This window comes from Narcine bancroftii, chromosome 1 (assembly GCF_036971445.1).
Source record: "Narcine bancroftii isolate sNarBan1 chromosome 1, sNarBan1.hap1, whole genome shotgun sequence".
NCBI classification, from domain to species: Eukaryota; Metazoa; Chordata; class Chondrichthyes; order Torpediniformes; family Narcinidae; genus Narcine; species Narcine bancroftii.
The window spans coordinates 116,695,368-116,708,424 of NC_091469.1; the positions used below are offsets into that span (position 1 = coordinate 116,695,368).

The 13,057-nt window shown below is 38.0% G+C and overlaps 1 protein-coding gene across 3 annotated transcripts in view; it reads left to right on the forward strand.

Moving 5' to 3' along the window:
* Positions 1-13,057, forward strand: part of gtf2h2 (general transcription factor IIH, polypeptide 2) — a 28,796-nt gene that overhangs the window by 2,465 nt on the left and 13,274 nt on the right. For all 3 annotated transcript variants that reach the window (XM_069936648.1, XM_069936641.1, XM_069936654.1), the window contains exons 2-10: positions 201-281; positions 921-998; positions 3,407-3,443; positions 3,573-3,659; positions 6,264-6,314; positions 7,175-7,229; positions 8,723-8,828; positions 9,045-9,135; positions 10,059-10,146. In XM_069936648.1, the coding sequence (XP_069792749.1) occupies positions 226-281; positions 921-998; positions 3,407-3,443; positions 3,573-3,659; positions 6,264-6,314; positions 7,175-7,229; positions 8,723-8,828; positions 9,045-9,135; positions 10,059-10,146 (649 nt within the window). In that variant the 5' untranslated portion in view covers positions 201-225. The remainder of the gene's footprint in view (positions 1-200; positions 282-920; positions 999-3,406; positions 3,444-3,572; positions 3,660-6,263; positions 6,315-7,174; positions 7,230-8,722; positions 8,829-9,044; positions 9,136-10,058; positions 10,147-13,057) is intronic.

Sequence of the window (13,057 nt, forward strand, 5' to 3'; positions counted from 1 at the left end):
TGAGACCAATGTGATTGAGTCTTTCTTCCAAAATTCCTCAGATGTTGCTGTGTGAGCTGAGGCCAGAGTGAAGAGTTTTGTTAAAGTCTAGTGAGAATAGAAGTCCAATATTGACTATTGGTGGAGTAGCAGGAGCATGGTAGTATTTTTTTAGGTAGCAGTAAACTAGTATTTTTTTAAAAATGTTTTTAATTTCAAAGGCAATAACCAAACAAAACATTGAAAATGTATGATGAATCAGAAAAAACCAAGAGGTGGGAAGGAGGCTATGAACGGACTTGGTAAGTTTCATTTAAGATTGATTATTTCTGTTGTTAAATTTTTATCCACTCATTTTCAAGTTCATTATCATCTGACTGTACATATACAGCCAGATGAAATAGCGTTTCTCTGAACCATGGTGCATATATGTACACAGATAATACACAGCACATAATCATCAGATATACACAAATATATAACTTTTAGAATGATTGAGAAATTTTAATGATAAGAGATCTTACAGCTGATTTTTGTTCCATGGAAGGTGGTGGAGCGGTGGGGGGAGGGGGGGAAGAGGGGAGAATGTCTTTCTGGACTAACCTTTTGGCTGCAATGCTTTATCACTAGAGCCATACTGGTACATCTTTTCTATCTTTTTTCTGGGACTGTCACATTATTTCTTAAATGAGCTAATCAAAATTGGATGCAGGGCTCCACTTCACCAATGTTTAAATGGGTTCAACATTACTGCACTTTTTGCTTCTCTATGAATCCCAGGATTCCATATGTATCACAAACTCTTGCTCTATTTTTAAAGTGAGATGGATGATTACATGTTCTCTTCATACACAGTACTACAGCAATGACTTGTTTAGAATTCCATCATTTAATATAGAAAAAAAACTATTTCATACTCCTCCTTCCACCCCTTTTTACAGGGAAGTCCTGAAAGAAGATGAGTCAGGTTCTCTTAAAGCCACGGTTGATGATCTTCTCTTCAAAGAAAAAAGGAAAAGGTAACAGAGAGCAAGTTCATATATTTTAATCATGGAGGTACTGTACATGAGAATGCATTTTCTGCATTGTGGAATTGAAGACAAACACTTTTAAGATGCATAAATACAGTAAGGGAGGGCATCTTTTCAAATATTGTTTGCTTTGGAAAGTTATCCTGACTTAGAATCATGTAAATTAGGCTGACTGAACTATTGGAACATTGTCTGAAAAGGATAAAATAGGTTACTATAGTTCAGTCAGCCTGATTAACATGTTTCTAAGTGATTACATGGGCCAAAAGTTGTATTTACATTAAGATGCACAATAATTAATGAGAACTGAAGTGGATTTGTGAATGATAACTTGTTTCCAGAAACCAAGTTGCATGAATAATTGAATGTTAGAAATGTTTCTAATGTTTCTAAGATTTGGAGTCTCCACTGCAGGATATAATGAAAATTGAGTTAATGTTATTTGGCAACAGATAGAAAACTAAAGCAGGAAAAACTGTTTGAGAATTATTTTATATAGGAGAAGGGTTGGGGTGAGTGTGCATAGATAAGTTGCACAGCTGTGTAAGAGTTGGTATCAAAAGTACAGTGAAATAAATTTTCAGTGAAAGGACAAAAAGATTGATTGACAACAAGCATGTTAATTTAATTTAAAAGTAAAATTAGTGAGTGAGAATGGTATGTATGGATGATGGTAAATCTTTAAAATTGTTTTGTTATTCTTGTAACTAATTTTTAAATATGGTTGGACATTTTGATAAAGTTGTGTATGTAAGAGGTGGAAATAAAAAGTAAATATGTTATAGTTGAATATAAAAGTGACTGGGCAATAGTAATCCTATAAAATTCATTGGGAAGACCGGAGTGAAAATTTTGTTTCCAATTTTAAAAAGTCAAAGGCCAAGAGAAGGTTCTAAGGTGTTCTGCTTAAGAGGCACCTGTGTTAGCTGCTCTTTACCTGTGTCCCACAGTGGTCAGAAATTTCTACTTAAATTGCAATCTGATACAATTAATTGAAGTGTATGAACATGATTGGTGGTTGCCCATGTTACATTACTTGCCAATCTCCCAGCAAATAAAACACTACCATATTTTTGTTAATTGGTTCTGGTTTTTTTATTGTACTTTTTGCTCTTTTAAATTGAAGCTCATTTGGAGGGAAATGAAGACTTTGATTTGATTTTTTTTCCATCTCACCCCTTTCCCTCAACCTTTTCTATATATGTTTCTACCACAAGATATCTTCAAAGGTAACCATTCTTAAACAGTCTTCTATTTAGTTTGTTTATTATCATCTGACTGTACATGTACAACTCAATGAAACAATGTTTCTCCAGATCCACCCCCCACCCCCAACACAAGCACATGATATAATCAGTTAAATTATATTGTTCATCAATCTTACAAAAGAAGCTGTTTCTCAACCTGGTAGTCCTGATTTTGAATGCTCCGCTACCTCTTCCTTGTTGGTAGTGGGTCAAAGATTCTGTGTGCTATATGGAAAAGATCTTCTATAATTTTTTGAGCCCTGTCCCCAGTAAATGTCAATAGAGGAAAGGGAGACCCCAGTGATTTTCTCGACTATTTTTACGATTCTCTGTATTGACTTCCGGTCCAATGCTTTGCAGCTACCGTCCCACACAATGATGCACCAGACACTCAGTTGTGCTCCTGCAAAAAGTTTTCAAGATGGGACCAGTACCCTCAACCTCCTTAGGAAGTGTAGGTGCCGTTGTGTCTTCCTGACAAATGGTGGTGTGGGTCTGGGATAAGTCATCCTTATCATGCGCACCAAGGAACTTGGTGCTCTCCACTCTTGACTTTGTTCCTGCAGTTCCTGCTGACTAAACCTGAGACAGTAAAGAACCACAGAAATTTACAGGAACAATTTGGTTTACCATCGTTATTGAATTAAGATCTACTGGGACCAATGCCTGAAGAGGGCGCACAAAATCAGTGAACCAGTGCGGACTCGAAAGGCCAACATAAGGCCAATGGTTATATGGTTATATTGTCAACTTTTTGCTGCTGAAGTAATTCAAACAAAATTCATCATCTTGCTCTCTTGCGATATCTATATTTATCTGGTTTAAATTTTGATATTTCAAGATAAATTACTTCTGTTTCAACTTACTGCAGCAAAGCACTTGTGCTCTGTTAACCTTCCCTGCATTTAAAATAAATCCTTAAATATTAGAAATAATATTGGTTTCCGAATCCAAAGTAAAAATTAAGAGAATCACACAAAAAAATAAAGGGAAGCAAGGGGAACTTGCATACAGGATTCATTGTCACTTTTGATATGGTGGACAATCATTTTTACATTTAAATTTAAAAAAAACTAGTTAATATACTGCAAAGAACAGGTCCATTTTGATTTTGGTATAGTTTTAATTGCGCTGGTTTCTCTTTTATAGAGTCTTTGAATCACATGGACAAGTTAGACTTGGAATGGTAAGTATTTTATACATGACCTTCAAAATAATGACCAAGTAGATGATTATCTTTTGATCTTGGTTTGCACAGCAAGGTATTCTGCATATAATTATTCTTTACATTTGTATTGTTTATTCTATCTTAAAGATGCGGCACTTGTATATCATAATAGACATGTCTAAATCAATGGAAGACCAAGACTTGAAACCAAACCGACTTACCTCAACGTTAAAGGTAAAATTAAAGTTACATTTTCTTATTGTAAAAAAAAATTACATCCTGTTGGCTACTTATTTTAATAACATGTTGCTGTGTTTAAGATTCTCCAATTTTAATTTAAAGAATATGTAATCAAGATAGTATCTGTACAAACTAGTAAGTCCTTTTTTTAAAGAGATTGATTCGTCTGGGACTAGAATTCAGAAGAATGGAAGGGGATTTTCTGGAAACGTAAAATTATTAAAAGATTGGATAAGATTGAAACAGGAAAATTGTTTACACTGGTAAATGAGACTAGAACTAGGGGATGTTGCCTCAAGATTTAGAGGATGAGCAAATGTTAGGTTCTTGGGAGTCACTATCTTGGAAGATCTTTCTTGGAACCAAGACACCAATGGCATCATGAAGAAAGCCTCTACTTCCTCAGGAGTTTGCGGAGGAGCTAGTGGAGTTGTTCAAGTGAACCGGTACGGACTTGAAGGGCCGACATGGCCTGTTTTCGTGCTGTAAACAGTTATATGGTTAAGATTTGCGGGAGTAGATTTAGGACTGAATTGAGGAGGAACTTTTTTTCCCAGAGAGTAATGAGTCTGTGGAAACCTCTGTTCAAGGAAGCAGTGGAGGCTGCGTCATTAATTTTACTTAGAAACAGGTAGATTTTTGCATAGTCAGAGTCCTGGAGAAAAATTGATTTTGCTTTCATTTTTACATATTTTGGGTCCCGGGGAAAAAGCTGGTAGGTGGAGCCGAGTTAAGAGCCAGATCAGCCATGATCTTACTGAACGTCAGAACAAGCTCCACAGGCCAGATGACCTACTCCTATTTGTAATATTCTTGTACACTTGAGAAATTGTAGTTTCTTCTTTCATTAAATTGCTTTGTTAGCTTTGAATGCAAAGGGCTCTCATCCCTTGAAACATGAAAGGCTGATTAATGGAACATAGAAACAGACCTTTCATATCACTGAGTACCCTCTAATCATAAAGTATCCACTTACATTAATCATTTTTCCTTCCACATTTTTTTACTCACTGTATTTTACAGTGGGCAATTAACCCACAGATGACTTTTGGATGTGGGAGGAAGCACGTGCAGATTATGCCTGAATTTGGAGTCAATCTTCACATGATATCATCACTTTTCTAGTTTCTTCCCTGTTGTCTGTTACCAATGTTTTGATTATGCACAAGTTAGATAATATAGATGAGAGAATTCTGAGTTTAAAACTGAAAATGTTCAATACATTCAGCATGTTTAGACAGCATCTGTGAAGTGAAAAATCTTAAGTTTGCTTCAGAGTTTCAAATGGATTATGTTTTTGTAGCATTTTAAGATTAGCCAAATTCGGCTCCAACTCAATCTACAAGTTTGCTGATGCACCACCGTTGTTGCCCAATTAACAGGAAATTATAAATAAGAATACAGGGTGGAGATTGAGAATCTGGTTGAATAGCACCACAGCAATAATCTTGCTCTCAAGATCACCAAAATCAAGGAGCTTATTGTGGATTTTAGGAAGAGAAACCTTTCTGCTTTAATGGGATGCAGGTGAAGATTAGAACCTTCAAATTCCTGGAAAACCACGTATTACAGTGAGGATCAGCACATCGAGGCATTTTTATTTAGACATAAAGCATGGTTACAGGTCATTTTGGCCCACGAGTCTGTGCTGCCCAATTTATCTCAAATTAAACTACACCCCTGGTACATTTTTGAACAGTGAGAGGAAACCAGAGTCCCCTCCCCAGGGAAAATCCATGCACACATGGAGAGAATGTACAAACTCATTACAGACAGCGTGGGTTTCAAACCCCGGTCTGGTCCCTGATCATGGCACTGCAATGGTGTTGCACTAATCACTATGCCATCTGTGCTGCCTCTAAGAAGTGAGGAGATTTGGCAATATTCTATCAAATCTACACGTGTACTGTGGAAAGTCTGTTGATTGGTTTCATCAAAACCATCATTGATTGGTTTGGTAATTTGAGTGCCCAGGCCGGCAGAAGGATCCAGAAAGAACTGTAGTAAACATAGGCATACCTGTCACCAGTTCTGATGTCCCATCCATTGAAGATCTCTGTATGAGGTACCTCAAGAAGCCACCCAACATTATAAAGGATCCCAGGTCACAGCTTTTTCTTACTACTCCATTTGGAAAGGTACAGAAGCGTGAAATCCAGCCCTTCTATGTTCAAGAATGCGAAATGGCTATCAGGCTCTCAACTACTTTAAATGTAAACTACTCTGCATGATTGAAAAGCCATTTTTTTTCTTTTTGCACTAACTTAACTGAATATTTGTTATCTATCTTTTATATTTATTATTGCTTTCTGTATGGTAATTTGATGTATATTATTGGAATTGGGTTGTATTTAAACAGAACGTCGAGCTAATCTATTTGACTGCAGCAAGTAAGAATTTCAGTGCATATGACTCTAAACTCATCATCATTGCCTCTCATGAAATAAAAAGAAGAATACAAAGAGAATTATCTGCATCAAAAGCCTGAAGCAAGCTTATGCTGTAGGTTTCTTGAAAGATACATGATGCATTATACATGAATTGCTTTATTATATTTAGGTATGTAAGTGATATTCTTTCCCTTTTTTTTAACCCCAGTTGCTAGAATACTTTGTAGAAGAATACTTTGATCAAAATCCTATTAGTCAGGTAAGTGAATATTTGTAAGTCAAGACAGATCTCGTCTTTCCCTGCATTGTTAATCAAATTTGTCCTTTTTCTCCACTTTCCTTATCTGGGCTCTTGACTCCCATATCTTGCTTCCTTGACTCCCATTCTCACTTAAATGCTGTACAATAATATTTCTGGGCCTCCAGCTGGCTGAACAATGTACATCCTTACCAGCCAATCTGTCTTGATATTTTCTCCATTAATTTCAATATTCTCATGGTCTGTCAGCTGCATCTGGCTTCACTGTGCTTTAGCTTGTCTGCACCAAGTAGTGTACACCTCTTGCTTCACGTTTGTTGACTTGCATTGGCCACTGAACCCTGAATATCTTGCAATTAAATTTTTCATCATCCATTCAGATCCCCTCCTGGCCAGGAATACCTATCTCTTGTAACCTTCTAAGCCTCCTAAATCCTCTACATTCCTCAAGTCCAGTATCTTCTGGATTACTCAGATGTGCATTCTGCTTTCTTGGCCTTTTTTTTTGGAATTTCCTGTCTGTGATGTTCTATGATCTCTTCAATTCCTTTTTTAAAATTCTTCTTTAAAAACTTGCTTATTTGAGATTTCAGTTTTCCAGTGTAATATATACTCTAAACTTTTATTTTAAATAAAGAATCAGTGGGATTGTATTACATACAGTATCTTCAGAACTTTCTCCTTGTGCGATACACTTTATTTTCTGCACTGGTTTATTCTACACCAGAGCCTCTGAATGTTTAAATATAAGGTACTGTCCAAGGCTGGTATAGGGCTTTTCATGTATAAAAGATTTAAGTCATTTTTTTCAATTGCAGTGAAATATTACAATTATTCCTATAATTTTTTTTAATTTTTAGATTGGCATAATTTCTACAAAAAACAAAAGGGCAGAAAAGGTTACTGAACTTGCAGGTAATTAAGTATATTTCATACTATCTTAAAATAAGAAACTCGCATAGATGTAGTATTGTCTATGTAGCAGAAAATACAGTTGCAAATAGCTATGAAATTTACTGAGGGGGTCTGAAGAAATGGAATCTAGCTCTCAACTCTGCTCTTGAAAATATCTCTATTCCTCTCCATTATGAATGTCACTTGAAATATATTGATTGAATATTTGCAGTAGATTGTGAACTGTAATTAATTAATAACTGTACAACAGTTGCAGATGGATGTGTGGCTACTTAAATCAACCTAAATGGCTTCCAAACTGTTTCTTCAAATTTGATAAAGTCAGTGTAATTTGGACAAATTAGTGGTAGCTGCATATTTATTATTACAGTAGATACAGATTTTATTTTGAAAACAGGAAATGGGCAATTAGCTTCCAGGACCCAACCAGGTTTCATTATTTTTGTTTTGAAAGATGACCTACCTGTTTCAGATTTCCTCTATCACGTAGGAAGTTGGAGAAGCATTATATTATTTTTTATTGAATTTAGCATGTTTAATTGCATAATGACGCTGACACATTGCCTTAGTTCAACTGACCTAAAAATGTTTCGCTGCTGATTTTATTTTTGTACTCAACATCTGATGCCTCCTGTGTCAGTTTTCAACAATAGTTGGCCAGCATTGCTGGATTCCAGTCGTCCTGCTACTGCTTTTCCATGGTCGCAATGTTTGTTACTAACTAAGATTAGCAGGGAAGAAATCCAAGTGGAAATGTAGAAAATTAATTTTCAATGACATGTTATACTTAATGGTTTTATGTGCTTGAAGCATGTTGTCAATCTGGTGGATGTAGTTTGGAGTTCTGTAGTTGCCAAAAAAATTCTCAACAACATCTTTAAATGCCTTCTAAGCATGCCCAGGCCTAAGATGACGTTTATATAGCACCTGTATGCTTGGTTTGTGGGCAATATACTAGTAGATTTGAAATATGACAGGAAATCATAGAAATAGGTTATATCTTAAAAACAGTATGTGATAGGAAAATTTTAAGGTGATTTTCGTGATCAGCAGCCCAAAATCCATAAAATACACCCAAAGTGTTCAGGAAGCAAAATCTCTGTTGTCGAATGTATAAATTTGAGTATAATTTATTTAGAAATGACCGTTTTTTCCAATAAAATAATGTTATTCCTATTTTTCCTCGTTTAGTTTTATTCCTTCATCATTGCTTCGTATAAACCAGCAATCCTCTGATATCTTTCTTGGGTGACTTTCCTTGTTGTGTGAAACTGATAATAAATTCTATTAAACAAATTGATGAGGTGTGGTAGGGCAATCACATCTGACATCACATCATCACAAAGGCATATGATCAATTTGTTGAACAGCAGTGGGACAGTAGAAGGCAATCAGGAAGAAGAAACATGAGTGAATTATTTTCTTCCCTTCTCTCTGACAGCGAGACCATTTGTAATTTTCAAATTACGACTTTTGTCTTATTTCTACATTAGGAAATCCGAAGAAGCATAAAGAAGCCTTAAGTAAAGCTGTTAATGTGTCATGCAGTGGAGAACCATCTCTTTATAATTCACTCTCTCTGGCCATGGATACTCTGAAGTAAGTGCTTTCAGAACCTGATTAAATTGTTATAGTTTTCTATTCTTTTTCTTCCTATGCCATCTATCCAGATTGTTTCAATATTTTGTCACTATATGTTCCTCTTTCCTTTAAGATGCTTTGAGCTGTACTTGTACTCAAATTGCAATTTGGTTAAAATTTGTATTGGATTAATATAAGATGGCTTAACCTCTGTTTTGTCTTATCCACCAAAAGACACATGCCAGGACATACAAGTCGTGAGGTACTTGTCATTTTTAGTAGTCTTACAACTTGTGACCCATCTAACATTTATGATCTTATTAAGGTAAATATTTCATCAATTTTGTTTGTCACATGTGTATTCCTGCCCTGTGTGTGTTTAGATGGGAATTCCAGAATGTAGATATAGAAGTTACTGCTTACGATTTATGGCGCAAATTTCCCACCAAAAAGACTTAGTGTTGTGGGGGGAAGGTGGTAATCATTAATGCTATTCAGTTATATCTAGCAGAACAGCTGAATAGAAATTGAGCTGGAAAGGCCTTGCCTTCAGTTATTGTGTTCCATATATTCTAGAAGATTTATTGTTCTTTACATATACATTTTTCTTTGGCTTGGCTTCGCGGACGAAGATTTATGGAGGGGGTAAAAAGTCCACGTCAGCTGCAGGCTCGTTTGTGGCTGACAAGTCCGATGCGGGACAGGCAGACACGATTGCAGCGGTTGCAAGGGAAAATTGGTTGGTTGGGGTTGGGTGTTGGGTTTTTCCTCCTTAGCCTTTTATCAGTGAGGTGGGCTCTGCGGTCTTCTTCAAAGGAGGTTGCTGCCCGCCAAACTGTGAGGTGCCAAGATGCACGGTTTGAGGCGTTATCAGCCCACTGGCGGTGGTCAATGTGGCAGGCACCAAGAGATTTCTTTAGGCAGTCCTTGTACATAAAGCTGCTACATTGGCTTGATCTCCTGGAGAAAGTGAAAAATGCAGAATTTCCACTGCTAATTGTTTTCTGGTCTATCTGCACCAAACTGTAAATTTGCATTGAATATATAATGTTCATTGGTCACTGACGCCAGGGTGAGGTACTGGGAAGTATTTATTGCCATAGAGTCAAGCCCTTGGAAAAGGAATAGGGGAAGGGCAAAGGAAATAGTCATTTTAGTCAGAATTGTATTGTAATGTTAATTATTCATTGGAGTATTTTAGAATGTTTATTACATTGATGCTAATGTATGCTTTTTCTGAACTTTAAGTGCTTGAAAGCAACTAAAATCCGTGTGTCTGTAATTGGTCTATCGGCAGAAGTTCGAGTTTGCACTGTTCTTGCACGTGAAACTGGTGGTAAGTGATTTGAACTAATCCACTAATTTTTCCAGAGTTAAAGAAATGGAGGATATTTATTTTGGTGTGTTTGCTTTATGAGCCCAGAGGACCCCAAAACCCAGCAGCAATAGAAATTCACCAAGGCCAATGGTTACTTTAACAAAAGTTGCTTTTAATTATCTTTAAACATAAAACAGGATCAAACCTTAACTTATTACTCTTAACTTAACTTAACCTAACTTAACCCTCTTCTAATTCTAAGTGCACGTGTATGTAATGTGTGTGTAAGTTCAAAAAAAGTTATTTGATTCAGTGTCCAATCTCACTTCTCATTCCTCCAAGTTCACTAGTATCAGGCAATTCTTATACTGTGCACAGAATTTAACATTTATGAAATTCACCAGGCCTTAGTGCTTGAAAATTAAATCATTACCGCTCAGGAAGGTTCTTGTTGGTTTTTCAGAGAGAGATTTGTTGCTCATTGGACACCCACAACTGATTCCTTCTCATCAGTCACTTCAGAAACTTGCCCCATCAGGGTTTTCCAGATTATTAGCTCTTTCTTTCAGGTCACCACAGAGTTTCTTTTCTGTTTCCTTATTTCAAGTGAAACATTATACAGCCAGCCATCACCTCTTGTATGGACCGCAAGGGCTTTGACCAGGTTGAACTAAGAACTCACAACCCATCTTCAAAATGGGGTTTTTCCACAAGCCTACCAACTTGTCATGTTCCAGTCCCTGCTGCTGAACTGTAGAACTGAATTACTCTCTCTCTCTCTCTCTCTCTCTCTCTCTTTCTGAGAAAATCACATGACCCTCTTAGAACAGCATTGTTCACTCAGACAGACTGTAGCACTGGACCTAATCTTCTGAGTTTGTTCATCTGTTGCTTTCCAAAACAATAATACCACATCACGTCCAATCAACACCTACTTGTGAAGTCCTTATAGGCATTTTTCAAAGTTTTTTCAAAGGCACTCGGAGCCTGGACTGTCTGGCTTGAGCAGAGCTCTGGCATTTTAAATGAGATCTGTTTTGAAGTGTTTGTATTTGTTTGTGACCTACACTAAAAAAACCTGCCACAATTTATCTCCTTTAAAATATATTTATATGCAATATAAATTGTAACATAATATCACAGCTTGCTCTAAGTTCTACCCAAGGCTTCAATGATCAACGCAGTGACTATCTGAATTATGTACACCTAAGCTGATTTACCTGATTGGAACCAGAGGATTAGAGGAGGAACTGCAGTTTAGGAGAGGACACAAGAAAATCTGCAGACGCAGGAGTACAATGCAGTACACAAAAGTGCTGGAGAATCTCAGCAGGTTATGCAGCATCCATAGGAAGTAAAAGACAGTCAATATTTTGAACTTGAGCCCTTGTTCAGGAATGCTGATCAGGGAGGGGGGAAGGAGCACAGGCTAACAGGTGAAAGGTAGTTATAGGTGGGAGGGTAGAAAAGAAAGAAGCTGAGGGATAAGGGATAGGACAAAGAAGGGTAGTTGTCTGATAAGAGAAGGAAGGGAAGCAGAGGGATTAGAGAAAGAGAGGGACTGGGGGAGAGGAGATTAATGTAAATTGGAGGTTGATATTGATGCCATCTAGTTGGAGACTGCTGAGATGCAGTGGTGTATCTAGGGATAATAGCACCTATGGCAAGCACTGAAATTGCACCCTCTCACCGTTAAAACTTCAACTCTTTACCCCGCAACCACCCCTCACTGCCACCACGCCATCCACTTCGCCTTCCCTACCTGTCTTCGCTGCTGTAGAACCCTAAAATAGTCATATCCACTGTTGTGTTGGAAAATAATCTACACCTTAATAAAAAAAACGACAGTTGTTTCAATAATTAAAAAAAAAACCCTACGCTTACTCCAAAAGCCAGCATTTACTGAATGAAAGCAGCAAGCTGTGTTTCCCGGGATGGAGCGGAACGACTAAAGTTAACGGTGTTGAGTGGCTCGGCTGTCACTGTCCCCACGGTGGAAAGGTGATTCTTGGCGCTGAGCATCCGGTGGGAGAGAAGCAGGAAGATCCTGAAGCCCATGCTCAAACTCATCCTTCAGCGCACACCCTCCTCAACCCTGGCTCTGACAGGGGAGGGTTCGGAGTCGGCATCGAGAGCTCTGGTATAGGCTGGGAGAGGGTTCGGAGTTGGGAGTTCTGGTCACCGGAGCTCCTGACACCTGACTCTGAACCTCTCTTCAGCCTACCTCACACTGGAGTTCCCGACGCTCAACTCCAAACCTTCTCCTTGGCCTACCACATACTGGATCGCCCGACTCTGAACCCTTCCCTCGGCAGTCGGCCTATAGGCGCACACCTGAGCTCCCGGTGTCAATTCAGAACCCTCCCTTTGACCTACTACTGCATACACACACTGGACTCTGGTGTAGGCCAACGCTCATCTAAAAAACATGATAAAAGGCACTCAACTACACCATTTATGTTTTCTTCACAAGAATTCCAAATTCCTATGTGTAAAAAGCAAGAGAAAACCTGTTGTTCCCCATATCCCAGCTGTAATGGACCAGGTTGGAATGAGAGCCATTGGTTGTTCCGTTACCATTAAAGGTGATACAGTTTAATTCCATGCCTTTGCTGCAGTTTGGTTTGATGCTTTCTGGGTCCCCTTGCACCAGTATGTTGTTATGAAAGCAGTTGTTGAGAAAAAGAGAGCCACCAAGTTTAACCCCACCACCAATAAAGCTCCACATTTCCTGATGGTTTTCATTGTGCCCTGAACTGTCTGTCACCTATCAAGAGTTGAGGGCAAGTCTTCGCTGACAATGCAAACAGCTGTTATTTCTGGTCTTCATTGAAAGCTGGTAAACCATTCAGACCAACGTTGTGCACCCACTGCTGCCACGTCAGGACTTAAATGGGGGGGGGGGGGTGGTGGCGATGGACGGCCGGGG